The sequence below is a fragment of the Chiloscyllium punctatum genome, chromosome 4, assembly GCF_047496795.1.
Source record: "Chiloscyllium punctatum isolate Juve2018m chromosome 4, sChiPun1.3, whole genome shotgun sequence".
In the NCBI taxonomy this organism is placed as follows: Eukaryota; Metazoa; Chordata; class Chondrichthyes; order Orectolobiformes; family Hemiscylliidae; genus Chiloscyllium; species Chiloscyllium punctatum.
Window position 1 is genome coordinate 88,399,866 of NC_092742.1, and position 14,761 is coordinate 88,414,626.

At 39.5% G+C, this 14,761-nt stretch overlaps 1 protein-coding gene across 1 annotated transcript in view; it reads left to right on the top strand.

Annotated features, from left to right (window-relative positions):
- Positions 1 to 14,761, top strand: part of bub1bb (BUB1 mitotic checkpoint serine/threonine kinase Bb) — a 77,123-nt gene that overhangs the window by 38,227 nt on the left and 24,135 nt on the right. Inside the window, exons 13-16 of the mRNA XM_072569249.1 lie at positions 7,173 to 7,310; positions 7,719 to 7,836; positions 9,233 to 9,335; positions 10,213 to 10,484. Coding sequence (XP_072425350.1) covers positions 7,173 to 7,310; positions 7,719 to 7,836; positions 9,233 to 9,335; positions 10,213 to 10,484 — 631 coding nt within the window. The remainder of the gene's footprint in view (positions 1 to 7,172; positions 7,311 to 7,718; positions 7,837 to 9,232; positions 9,336 to 10,212; positions 10,485 to 14,761) is intronic.

The following is a 14,761-nucleotide window of genomic DNA, read 5'->3' on the forward strand; positions in this document are numbered from 1 at the left end:
GAATGAAGGACCAGGTTCTTCATAACCTTAGTTTATCCAAACTGGGAATTTTCTTTTGCTGCTTCCAGTGATCTTTCTATGGCCGTTGCATAGTTGATTCTACAGTTCACTTTGGTGTTGCATTCTTTGGGTCATATAAGTTTCTATTGCCTGTCCCGTGAGTTGGAAACCTCTCCGACCAAATCAAGTAGGTCATGTTTGTGTGGTCTGTCTCTTCAAGTTGACTGTCTAGACATGTTAAGTCTTCATTGGATCGTCCATTTTCATGAGATGCAAGTGATTCCACTGTACCTGCCTCCTCCATTTCATCAATGGAAACCTCTGACACCAAGGTGTTGATTGCACACAGAGCCTCTGTAATAGCATTGTGCAATCTTCATGGCCACTGGCACATTTTGGACCACAATTTCAATCTCACTGTTCAGGCATGTCAAGGTTACTTCTTCCCATGAATCAACAATATTGAACGTGCCCTTGAGGATGTAGCCATGTAAAAAATTCCCTGACCTGTGCCTTGTCATTGTCTTTTGCCTTGAGTTAAGTGCAGAAGAAAGTGAGGACTGTAGATGCTGGAGAGTCAGTCAAAAGGTGTGGTGCTGGAAACACACAGTAGGTCAAGCAGCGTCCGAGGAGCAGGAGAGTCAACTTTTCCGGCATAAGCCCTTCATCAGGAATGTGGAGGGGGATGGGAGCTGAAAGATAAATGGGGAGATGGGGCTGAGTGGAAGGTAGCTGGGAATGTGATAGGTGGATGCAGGTGGGGCTAATAGTGAGAGGTCGATGGGGAGGGTGGAGCAGATGGTTTGAAAGGAAGATGGCAGGTAGGACAGGTCAAGAGGGTAGTGCCAATTTGAAGGTTTGGATCTGGGATGAGTTGGGGAGAGGAGAGATTTGAAAAATGTTGATTTGAATGCTATGATGATTTGAATGCTAGACTAATACACCATGGAAGGTTTAAACTTTAGATTCTTATGCAGCATTTCCATTAAGTAGAGCAGTAAGATGATCTTTGGCAACTTTAAATCTGGATGCCATCTTTCAACCATGCTTTCTGTGGCAAATGTTTCTAAACAAGTCCTGTCTTTTTAATATTAAACCTATGCTGGTAAGTAGCTTCCTTCAAGTAGGCAGAAAATTCATCTGCTTCTACAACAGGACTAGCTGCAGTTCGTTAGACATTTTAACACCTCAGTACTGAAACTACCCTTAACTAGCATTGAAACTTTCTAACTGAACACTCAACTCCCTCATTCTGCAAGTCTTCCATTAGGCTTTTTGCTTTTTCTTGCTTCAAACTGATCAGGTGCCAATTTTGGCCTTCAATACAGGCTCAACCTGTTAGCACTCGAAATTGCTAGTTGTTTTCAGCCGCAGTGTTTTAAAACATAAAGTTTCTCACTTGCTTCCTTTGCACAGCAGGCTGACTACTACTACTTGCTGGGCCCTTATGACTTGTGTTTAAGAGATTCCAATGAATTGCAGCACCAAATCACAAATCTGGAATTAGGGATTTTTAACTCGGTCCTGCTTCTCACTGCAATCCAAGTGAGTCTCAATGCCCGTAAGGAGGGATTTTTAACTTGGTCACAATGAAGGAATGCCAATATGTTTCCAAGTCAGAATGGTGAGTGGTTTGAAGGGGAATTTGTAGGTGCTGGTAATCCGATGTATCTGCTGCCCTTTTTCTTTCTAGATGGAGGTGATCATGGGTTCGGAAGATGCTCTTTTAAGGAGCTTTGAATTTCTACATCCTGTAGATAATGAGAATTGGTGGTGGTGGAGTGGAAGCTTGAGGATGTGGTGGCAATCAAGTGGGCTACTCTGCCATAGATGGTGTCAAGCTTTGAGTGTTATTGGAGCTGCATCCATCCAGGCAAGTGGGGAGTATTTCATCATATTCCTGACTTGAGCCTTGTAGATGGTGGTCAAACTTTGGGGAGTCAGCAGGAGGTGAGTTACTTGATGCAGTATTCCTAGCCAGTGACCAGCTGTTGAACCTGCATGTTAGTGGTGAGTCCTGTTGAGTTTCTGGTCAAAGGTAGACCCCCACCCCCCAATTTTTAGATAGTGGGAAGTTCAGTGATGGACAATAACATTCAAAATGGTATAACCATCTGTTATTTGAGATTGTCATTGCTGGCATTTGTGTAGCGTGAATGTTACTTGCCACTTGTCAGCCTGAAACTTGTCCAGATCTTGTTGCATTTGAACATGGGCTGCTTCAGTATCCGAGGAGTTATGAAAACTGCTGAACATTGTGCAATCATTGGTGAACATCCACAATTCTGAACTTATGACAGAGAGAGCTCATTGAAGCAGCATTGAAGAAGGTCAGTGAAGATGTTTGAGCCGAGGGCACTACCCTAATAAACTTGTGCTGAGATTACTGACCTTCAGCAGCCACAGCCATCATCCTTTTGTGCCAGGTTTGACTCCAATCAGTGGAGAGCTTTATCCTGATTCCTAGATTCTGCAGCCAATGGATCTATTGTGCCTCAGTTTCTTATGAATTTAGGCATACGTTGAAACTATAGGGATGTTCATTTGTATGTTACTGGCTTATTGAAATGTCTTTGAAATGTTTAGTCGACTTTAATGTAGCCAATTGTCAGAAATGACATTGCATGCGAACAAAAGATGCATATTCTAACTTTGCTCCTTTCTGGAATTGCCCCAGGGCTTGCAAGGCACATTTTTTTCTCCTTGACATACATTTTCCAATTAGCACCTGTGGCTCCTATAGTAGAAGTGAACATTGTTTGAAGCTAAGTATTCTTGTGTTCTGATAAGCGTAAGATAAAAAGCTTTGGCAATGAATCTCTTGCATTATTGTACTGGATTGGCCAATGTCAGCTGTGCATCGGATTGAACATTCACTCTGATCAGGATTTGAATATAGACCTATTTGAAACATCACCATAATTTGCTGGATGCAAGGAGCTCATCTGAAATGCATTATTTTGTTCTTTGTGGGTATGAAATCATAAAATTACAACATTTTTATTAAAACATACAGTTCACTCCAGATGCTGCAGGATGGTTTTCAGATATTTATGTGGAGGTGATGAGTATGATGTCAGGTTGCTCCAAGAGTGGATGGAACTTTGTTTTCTAATCACACCGAGATCAGGAATATGAAAACTCTCACTGAATTTTTAAATGGAAGAGATAGTAATTCCCCTGATTAACACTAACACTAATCCTACAGCAAACTTTGTTATGACTGTCACTCGATTAAACTGGCAAAATGTATCTCCCTGAAGTACCAGAAGTTTACTCTATTGTCACGATCTCTTGAGTCAATTGAGGTTGAGTGAGACGACTCTCTGGGAAACTTTATTTAAGGCAAAGTTGCATTATTTAAGTGATTTATGCTGTAAATAAAGTATGTATACCCCTCTCATTATGTTTCTGTTAGTTGGTTTGTTTTTTTTACATGTCCATATAATCAACACAATATTTGATCAGCCAATACACTCCTAGTCCCATAAGTGGTTATTAAGTTTGTTATACATGAAACATTAAACTGTGTTGTTCATTTTATCAATCTCTGTATATTGAGTTCTTTAATTAGTACAATTTTTTTTACTGGAAATCTGTTGCTATGGTGGTCTCTATAACATGGTAACGATAGAGAAAAACTTTCAATCTGCCTCTTGATCCACATGAACACTCTCTGTTTTCTGTATAATGCATTTACTATTCTGGGAGCAGGAGGGTACATAAGAAGCATTGGAATGGTTCAGTCGTGATGCAGAATTTGTTTAACCTTATTCATTTGCCTATATTGAAATTAATTTGGCATTTTATGCTTCAATCTGCACTATTTAACATGTCCCCTGTTTAAGTCAATAGGAAGCTCTGATATATTGGTACTCCGCGGATGCCAACAAATAAATAAAATAAATAATTAAGGCTCAAGCAAAAATCCCTGGTTAAGATGCTGTTCGTTTTGTCCTGCCAATAAGTGGTTCTGTCCGTTATTCCAACTCTCTCTCCTTCCGCTTAGTCAAAAAGTAAAGACGGAGGAAATACTGCCAGACCGTGCTGTGATTTCCAGTATCTGTGGAAAGAGAAGCTAAATTGACCTTTTGCCAAAGGATAGTTACCTTTCTTCAGAACTGGGAATCGTAATGTTTTTTCTCTGGGTAGAGTGTAAAAAGAAAAAGAAAGGGCAAGTCTGTCATTGGGTTAAGAATGGGAGTGAATAAATGGAAATAAATTCATAATTGCCTAATCTGGGCAAAAATGTACCTTTCGTGCCATGGTCCTCTGTTTTAATAATTATTCTTTTAAGGGATGGTCGATTTCACATGTCTTCTGGACATTCATACAAATAACAAGCCTAGTTATTCTCCAGTCCAATATTTCAGTCACATCTCAAAATTTGATCAGATATGACATCATTTTAAAATCCAAGCTTACTGTGTGGTCACCTGAAAATTGAAAGCCACTCAATCTTTATTTGTAGATCTTAATTGTCCACCACTAGATTAGATAATTGGTATTAGATAAACTTGTTCCATTCCACTTAAACAATCAAATGATATTCAATCTAAATGATATGGTTCACAATTGACAATTTTGGAGGGTTTTGCTTCTGGAATATTCTCACCTACCTTTAATATCTAGTCTTGGAAGTCATTTGGTATGGGGTTTTGTCAGTCATGCAGTCATTTTTGTCATTGCTGTTATTGCATTTATTAAGTCCCTATACATGATTCAATACTAATTTCCTCTCGGATGTCTGACATGTGATCCTCTTCCCAATTAGAAATAATGACTTGCATCAATGATTTAAATTGTCATTTCTTTGTTTTCCTATCAATTATCATGGCTAACCAAGGAAGGTATGGTGTACAAAGTTGAAAGTAAAAGCATATAAGGAGTCAAGTCAGTGAAAACCCTGAATACTGGGATAAGTTCAGTGTCAAGCAAAGGAGATCTAAAAAGATAATAAAGGCAGAGAAAATAAACTATGAGGGCAAGCTGGCAAGGACTATAAAAACTGACAAGCTCCTTTTAAGTATATAAAAAGGACAAAGAAAGGTCAAAGTGAACATAGACTCCTTAGGACATGAATCTAGGAGATAGTTATGCAGAAAAAGAAATGGCAGGGGAGTCAAAGATATTTTGCTTTGGTTGTAATTTTCCAAAAATCCTTTGATTTTGGAGAAGTGCCCAGAGGATTAGAAAACTGCCAATGTAACACCCCTTTTTAAATAAGGGAGGAAGACGAAAAGGAGGTAATTATAGGCTGATTAGCATAACATCAGTTGAAAAAAATTGGAGTGAGTTATTAAGGAAGTAATGACATTTGGAAAATGATAATCTAATCATGCAGCATAGCTTCATGAAAGGGAAATAATACTGGGCTAATTTTGAGTTTTTTTGAATAGGTCTCAGCCAGAGTGGCCAGAGAGGAACCAATAGATGTGTTGTATTTGGACTTTCAGAAGGCATTTGACAAAGTGCCTCATCAAAGATTAAATCATAAGAGCCCATGGTGTTGAGGATGGTGTATTGGCATGGATAGAGAATTGGCTAATTGGCAGGAACAGAGTGTGGTGGTTCTTTCTCAAGTTAGTGACCAGTAAGCAGTGGGGTTCCACAGATCAGTGCTGGGACTGCAACTGATTACTATTGCATGTCATTGTCTTGGGGGAAGACAATGAATGTATCATAGCCAAATTTTCAGGTGACACAAATATGGATGGAAAAGCAAGTTGTAGGTGGGTTACAAGCAGTTTAGAGAGATATTGATAGGTTATGTAAATGGGCAAAAAGTTGGCAAACAAAGTACAATGTAGGAGAATGTAAAGTTGTTCCCTTTGAAAGAGAACAAAATATAAAGTTATTTAAATGTAAAACTGCAGAAAGTTGCGACACAAAGGGATTTGGGTATACTTATGCATGAAACAAAGCTAGCACACAGGCACAGCAAGTAACCAGGGAAGACTAATGGATGTTGACATATAGGAGTAGGAAGTCTTACTAAACCTTTACACGATCTATGATGTTACATCTGAAGTGAGAGAAGTTTTGATTCCCTTTATGGAAAGATATCATTTCATTGGAGGCAGTTCAGAAAGGTTCACTAGTGTGATCCCTTGTATGGAGGAATTGCTTTTGATCAAAGGCTAACAGGTTGGGATTCTGTTCACTGGAGTTTAGAAGAAAGAGAGGTGATCTCATCGAAACATATATCAGATTCCTAAGGGGCTTGACAGAGTGAATGCTGAGAGGATGTTTCCTCTCACAGATGAGTAGTCCCAGAGAATACAGTCTTGAAGTAAAGGAGTGCCTGTTTTAAGACTAAGATAAGGAGGGATATCTTCTCAGGGTTGAGTGTCTTTGGAATCCCTTGCCATAGAGCTGTGGGGCCAGAATCCTTGTATATGTTTAATGCTGAGATCGATAAATTCTTAATCAGTGGAGGGATTGAGAGTTGCAGGGAAAACTCAGTAAAGTGGACGTGACGAATGTTGGATCAGTCATGATCCTGTTGAATGATGGAGCCGGCTGGAGGGGCAGAGCAGTTAACCCCGATATATGGTAAGGGGACCACACTGGTCTTATTTGACCTGAGTTAAAGTTGTAACTGTTCTTAAAACATTGAGAATTTGTTTACAGGAGGTGACCAATAGACTTGCATCTGTGTATCTATGAATTTGTTCCTTATTTCTTTGATATCTCAATCTCTTTATTTTAATGCCTTTTCTTTGTGTTCTGCATTTTTTTCTTGTCCATTAGCGCCTCTTTGCCAATGCTCTTCCATCTTGGCATAAGCCATTCTGTATTGTATTTAAAAATTTTCAAAAACAGTGGTATTTTTCTTTTGCTCATTAGAAATTTGCTGAGCTTGGTGTGGGCAGTGTCTGGCTCATTTTGCTAAAGTCACCCCAAAACAATGAGTTGCTTTCTTTTCTGAAAGAAACAAATTGCTATTGGTTAGAAGTCCAAGGGTTCTTATTACAGCCACTCTTTCTATGATGGTTGTGACACCAAAGTTCACTTAGAAATAATGCTCCGACTCTTAAATTGCTGTATACAATATTTGGAAATCGCTGTAATTCAAAGGCTACAGAGTATTGAATTTACTTTGTTCAAACACTACTCTTTCCAAATGTGAAACCTCTTAACTTAATAGCATTCCTACTTTCCTATTACAGATACCATAAATCACATGTCCTCAGACCTTGTTACTTGTTCCCAAATGAGTGATAAAAATCCATTTGATTATCTGGATTCAGGGTCTCGTGATTGCAATAAGGAAGACCTGGAATATGAAGCACAGTTTATGAAATGTGGTAAGGGAGATGATTTGAGGTTTGCCCAATTTTAGTAGTGATATGATTTTTTTTAATGGTGCTGGACTGTAATCCATAAATTATCCTTTTAAATATGTCTGAGCTGAAGTAATAATGGATGAGGATTTTGTTTTACCTTTTGGACCCCTCATCGGTTATAACTGGGCTCCATACTGGAGAATATTCTGTTTTGGAATAGGATGGTGATAATACTTTTGACTCCTGGGATTCTCAACATTGGTTGCATCAAATTCAGATCTTGCATTGCTGATAATTGTATATGTCTTGCTGAGCATATTGTTGAAGAACCCCTGGTGCATTGGCTGTTGATTGTAGAATAGCATTTCGAATGTACAATTAACCTGGTAGTAGCATGTACCATACTGAAATAATTTATTTGTTTTCTAGCTGACAACAGCCATCTAAGTTCAGTCTCATCCCTGATGCCCCCATTCTTGGGCTTGCCTCCTGCATCAGCTGCTTTCAACATTTTTGATGAGACTGCAGAAGCTGAAATCCAGAATAAGTGAGTCTGACTAGATGATATAGCAGAGTGGTATATTTACAGCTTATGTTTTAAATGCTTCCAGCACAATTGTGACGGAGCATGTTCACTGCTAACCTTTTATTGAGTCGGTGACAGCTGCTGAAAGTGAACTTTTGCTTGAGCAATGCCATAATGGTAAATTCTTTCCAATCTTGATTTGTGTTCGGAGATGTCACCACTTAATTACATTTCTTAATAATTACACATCTAACGGTGTCTCATTTTCTAAATCATTATTAGAGGCAAGCATATTGCAAAATCACTTTACTTGGCACTAATGATCTAGTTTGCTGGAACCTCCCCACTTGCCACTTGTTTGGTGTAAGCAAGGAGGAGTGGACCAAGGGGAATGCTGAGCAAAGTGGTGCTATTGTTTAAAGACCAATGTAAACTAACATGAGAAAAGAACCCTTTTAAAACCACGGTTTACAAATATTATTGCATTTTAAATGAAAGCAACTTAATGCTCATTGTGAGCATTGTAACATCAGCTGTGGATTGCACCAGTAGTTACAGATGAACCGGAGCTGAAGGATTGAACTTTGGCTGCTGGTAACAAGTAGCAAATTGGTTTGTGGATTAGTGACCAGTTACCATTAACAAAGAACTTCTTTGCCTTTCTCTGCTGTAAAAGCCACTTGTAAGCTTGAAGAAAAGCAGTTTATTTTTCCTTCAGTTGCTATAAACTGTGACTTTGAATATAAAATATATCTGACTAATCAATTAAGTCAGCAAACATGTGCCTCTTGGACACCAGTGGAAGCTTCAGTCTGACTAGCGCAGGAATCATCTCACCAATCCTATTGAACAATGAATATTGAACTGTTTTCTCAGTTCCGTCTGTCCATAATTACTTTCACTGTTTGAAATATAAATCTGCATCCTGAATGTTGAAGGTATAATATTTCATCTTGTTAACTTTATCTTTCTAATGTGGTGTTACCTTGTAATTCCAAGAAAGGCACGGGAAACTCTAACTTGCTCAAGTGATCACTATTCATAGTGAACCTTGACAATGACTGCAGACAGACTGTTATTTGCTTTGCATTGCGCTGGAGACTCCGTCTTCAGCAGGAATTGTATGCAAATACTTTAGATAATTCCACCTTCTAACCCTCCCTAACCAAGAACACAAAGGAATTATAGCGTTGTTACTGCCTTAGTGATTGAGATAAGCTGATCCATATAGATCAGGAATTTAAACTTGGGCTTTTCTTCTTGGGGAACATTTTAATCATTAGAGAATTTCCTTTTGCATTTACTGAGCTGAAATGTGGATTGAAACAATTAATTCAAATTATAACTTTTGAATTTCCTCTACACAAACCTTTGTTTTGGATTGTTGGTCAGTTTGATTTTTTTCCCCCCCACCAAGGCCACCAGCAAGTTACTTAAAGCTCAATACTCAATGGCGACGTTCAGGAATTCTTGTACCATCACAGCATGTTCTGGCTGAAGGGATCTGTTCTGCTGCATGTGTAAGTTATAATCCTGTAGAAATTCTATTTAAGTTATCCCTAAATTTGTAATTCACCGTGTAAGAACTGAGTTTGCTATTTATGCAATCAGAAGGATAAGGGGCTGGAATTATTTGCAGAAGCTAGAACTGTTCTGTTGTTTGGAGCAGGGAAAGTTATTGGGTGTTTGAGCAGTTTAAATCACCAGAGATCACAATTTAAGACAATTGGCAAAGGTCAGGAGAGAGCAATGTCTTAGATCAGACGTGCAGTGTTTAAAAGGTTAGAGAAAGAAATTCATAAGGAATTGATGTGCTTACGACCATTTATGAGAGCGAGCAGGCTTTGATGCATTAGCCAGCTCTTTCAAAGAGGTAATGCTGTGCACCAAATGACCTTTATTTTAGGCAGGATGATTGTATTATAACTTATACCTATGGTTTCTGTAGGTAGATTGGCTGAGTCCTGTTTTGTACTTTGCCCTTTATGCTATTTGTGTTCACTGCCACAATATATTCTTAAATTTAATCACCCATGAATGAACTCAGAACTTTGGAGTTTTGAAGATAGCTGTTTAGATACTCGTTTCCTGTTGAATTGAGACTGAAGCCTTTTTCAAAATTTTCTGAGAGTAATTGAATTGATACTGAGTGATTCATCCTTGTTTTGCTTTCCCTTTTTAAGTATTGTAATAGCTGAAACTGGTCTAAAACACGTAATAGTACTTTCTGTTGAAGTTTGCATGTTTTTCTCCATTTGACTACAGCTATTACTGTACCAAACTTAAGTATTAGTTTATAATTTCTCTGCATTTTTTTTGTGGCATCAATTAATATTCTCTTGGATGTATATGTGGTTAAATAGTAAGTTCGGCTGTGTCCTATTTTATGTTTTTAAGGATGATTTAGATGGGATTGAGCCCCTGAATGAAGATCACTTTGTGAGTAGTGATTACCCAAACAAGACCCTTGGCCCTTATCCCGAAAACACCTGTGACTTTAGCAGAGGGGCACATTTGGTCTCAACCCCTTTCCACAGAAATACACTAACTGATGACCAGGAGAACTCAATCAAGAAAAACTGTATAGATGGTAGTAAAAATGCTCTGAGTTCTCTATCTCCCATCAAGGAGTCCTTGTTTGACCAACCTCTCCATGCGAAGAAACTGAGGTAAGAAATTTTTGTGATAATTGATTTTTTGCTACCCTTTTGTTAGGCTACATTGAAATTCTAATCTAAACAAGATCTGTGGAATATTTAGCCTTGTTATTCAAAAGGACCTGAGGGAAATCAGGAGGGCAAAAAGGTGACATAGCTTTGGCAAATAGGGTTAAGGCGAATCTATATATGTGTATATATGTGTATTTTGCATCAGTGTTAATATGGAGAAGGACATGGAAGATGTAGAATGTGGGGAAATAGATTACAGAGGATCTGGTGCTGAATTTCCTAAAATGCATAAAATTGGATAAATCTCCGGGACCTGATCAGGTGTACCCTAGATCTCTGTGGGAAGTGAGGAAGTGATTGCTGGGCCCTGGCTGAGATATTTGTATCATAGTCACTGGTGAGGTGCAGGAAGACTGGAGGTTGGCTAACATGGTGCCACTATTTAAGAAAGGTGTTAGGAAAAAGCCAGGGAACTTTAGACCAGTGAGCCTGACATCTGTGAAGGGCAAGTTGTTTGAGGGAATCCTGAGGGGCAGGATTTACATGTATTTGGAAAGGTAAGGACTGATTAGGGATAGTCAGCATGGCTTTGTGCGCAGGAAATCCTGTCTCTCAAACTTGATTTTCTTTGAAGTAATGAAGAGCATTGAGGGCAGAATGGTGGACGTGATCTATATGGACTTCAGTAAGACATTCAACAAGTCCTCATGGTAGACTGATTAGCAAGGTTTGATCTCGTGGAACAGGGAGAACTAGCCATTTGGGTACAGAACAGGCTTGAAGGTAAAAGACAGGGTGGTGGTGGTGGTGGTGGGTTGCTTTTCAGACTGGAGGCCTGTGACCAGTGGTATGCCATAACGATTGGTGCTTAGTCCACTGCGTTTTGGCATTTATATAAATGATTTGGATGTGGACATAGGAGGTACAGTTAGTAAGTTTGCAGGTGACACCAAAATTGGAGGTGTAGTGAACAGCGAAGGAGGTTTCTTCAGTATAACGAGATCTTGATTAGATGGGCCAATGAGCTGAGGAGTGGCAGGTGAGTTTAATTCTGATAAATGTGAGGTACTGCATTTTCGAAAAATAAATCGGAACAGGGCTTATACACTTAATGGGAAGCCCTGGGGAATGTTGCTGAATAAAGAAACCTTGGGATGCAGGTTCATAGTTCCTTGAAAGTAGAGTCACAGGTAGATAGGATAGTTAAGAAGGCGTTTTGTATACTTTCCTTTATTGAACAGAGCATTGAGTATAGGAGTTTGGAGGTCATAGAAAGGGTTTAGAGGGATATGGGCCATGTGCTGGGACTAGATTAATTTAGGATATCTGGTCATTATGGATGAGTTTGTTCAAAGGGTCTGTTTCCATGCTGTACATCTGACTGTAGTCATAGAGGTGTACAGCATGAAAACCGACCCTTCAGTCCAACTCGTCCATCCTGTCCTAGTCTAGTCCCATTTGCCAGCACTTGGCCCATATCCCTCTGAATATTCCTATTCATATACCCATCAAGGTGCCTTTTAAATGTTGCAATTGTACCAGCCTCTACCACTTCCTCTGGCAGCTCATTTCATACACACATCTCCATGTGGAAAAAGTTGCCCTTTAGGACCCTTTTATATCTTTTCCCCCTCTTGCCCTACACCTATGTCCTCTAGTTCTGGACTCTTCTCCACCCAGGAAAAAGACCTTATCTATTTATCTTGTCCATGCCCCTCATGATTTTATATACCTCTATAAGGTCACGCCTCGGTCTCCGCTCCAGGAAAAACTATCCCAGCCTCTTCCTTTCGTTCAAATTCTCCAAGCTAGTCCCTCACAATATAAAAGAAGCTTTATTTTTACCATCCTCATTCAAGAACTAATTTTACTAGCAACTGAAAATCCCTCTCAAGTTTTCTGTGCTGCTTGTTCATGAGAACTGCTTATTGTATAAGGCAGCTGCTTGGAAACTAATGGGCTGAAATTTGGGATGAGCCAGAGAATCGCTGTTAAAGGAAGTTCACATCAACTGACAATACACAGTTGGAGATGGAGCTTCTCTTTAACCCCCTTCTTACAGGAACTATCATTTTTAAAGGGCTTATTTGCTGAATTTATAAATTGCCAGTACTTCATATCTGGTTGATATATTTTTAAATAACTGACTATCTTGATGCTTCAAATTCTTTTTGGAGCAACAAAAGAATGGGGAAAGATGATTTATATAAAAGAAATGTATGTGAATTAAGCAGATCATCTCAAACCTAGGAGTAGGTGATTGAAGACATGGAGAATAAATGAATTATAGAAATTGTAGGTGTGTGTAATTAGGGCTATTGCTTTTATGGAGGACAAACACCAATATTGATTTGGGCCATCAGAACTGTTGGATAGGAAATAAACATGCTTGAGTTGTGGGCTTTGTTGGCTAGACCAGACTTGAATGTCTGTTCTTAATTACCCTGGAAAAGGTGATGGTGTGCTGTTTTACTGATCTGCTGCAGTCCTTGGATATGTGGGCAGCCAAACTGCTGTTGGGAAAATTTTGTGGATTTTGACCTAGAAGCTGTGATGGGGTGGTGATATAATTCCAAGTCAGAATAGTGTGTGACTTGATGAAACTTCCAGGTCGTCGTCGTGATGGTGTTCTCCGGTATCCACTGCCCTGGTTCTTTAGGTGGGAGGGATTGTGGTTATAGAAGGAACTGTGAAAAAGAACCTGAGCAAGTTGTTGCAGTGCACTTTATAGATGGTGCACATTTCCACTGGTGAAGGGAGTGAATGTTGAAGATGGCAGATGAATGCCAACCAAGCAGGTTGATCTTTATCCCAGATTGTGTTGAGTTCCTTGAAGTCTGGAGTGGCACACATTCAGGCAAATGAAGAGGCTGCCATCACATTCCTGTCAATTATCTACCAGACAGAAGTCAGGCATTTTGATAGGTGATGAGTTACTTGCCACATAGTACACCCTGCTGGTTTCTGATCTGTTATAGCCACGACATTTATATGGCTGGTCCAGTTCCGCTTTTGAATGGCAAGATGGCACTCCCAAAATGACAGTGGAGAACTAAGCAGTGTCATTGAATGTCAGGGGTGGTTTTTTGATTATTGTTTTTCATTGAAGATGGTCATCATCTGCAACTTACCACACCAACCCCAGATGTTATTTACCCCTTGCTACATTTGGATATGGACTCTTTCAGTATTTGAGTCTCAAATGGTTCTGAACATTGTGCAGATTTTAGTGAATGTCCCCACTTCCGACTTTGTGGTGAAAGGAACATTATTGATAAGATAACTGAAGATGTTTGGGTGTAGCTCATTATCCTAGAAAACTACTTTTGCAGTGATGTTCTGAGATTGAGATGGTCATCCAATGACTGAGATCATCATTCTTTATTCTAGGTATGATTTCAGCTGTAAGGAGGTTTCTTCTTGACTCCCTTTGACTCCAGGTTTGGTATGGTTCCTGGATATCATGTTAGGATAAATTTGGGTCGTAGATATATACAGCACGGAAACAGACCATTTGGTCAACCTCATCCATGCTGACCGGATATCCTAAATTAATCTGATCCCATTTGCCAGTACTTAGCCCATATCTCTCTCAACCCTTCCTATTTATATTCCCATCTAGATGCTTTTTAAATGTTGTAATTGTACCAGCCTCCACCACTTCCTCTTGGCAACTCGTTCCACACATGCACCACCTTCCTGAAAAGGTTGCTCCTTAGGTTCCTTTTAAATCTGTCCCCTCTCACCCAAAACCTATGCCCTATTGTGGGGACTTCCCCTATCCCAGTGAACCATTTCAGACTCAAATACTAAAGCAGTCCATATCCAAATGTAGCAAGGCCTAGACAATATCTAGGATTGGTGTGGTAAGTTGCAGGTAATGACCATCTTCAATAAGGGAGAATCTTATTTACCCTATCTATGCTCCTCATTTTATAAACCTCCAAGTTCGCCCCTTAGTCTCTAACGCTCTAACACTCCCAGCCTTTTCAACCTCTTCCTATAGCTCAAATCCTCTTCTGCCTTGAAGCCAGAGACAGTCACTGTCATCTCCCCCAAGAAGTTCAGCTCTGTTGACCATGTAATGAAGTCAGGAATGGCCTGTGTTCTTTGCTCTAGTCTCTTGTAGACAGGCAATGAAGGCTTAATGGATCATCTTGTGAAGCTAGTGTATATCTCTCTAGAGAGTGGAGAGACAGCAGGTCTTGGGGTTGGTTTCAGAAATGGGGTGATGAGGGTAGGAAAAGAATGAGCGTAGTTTGCCATACACTCAAAAA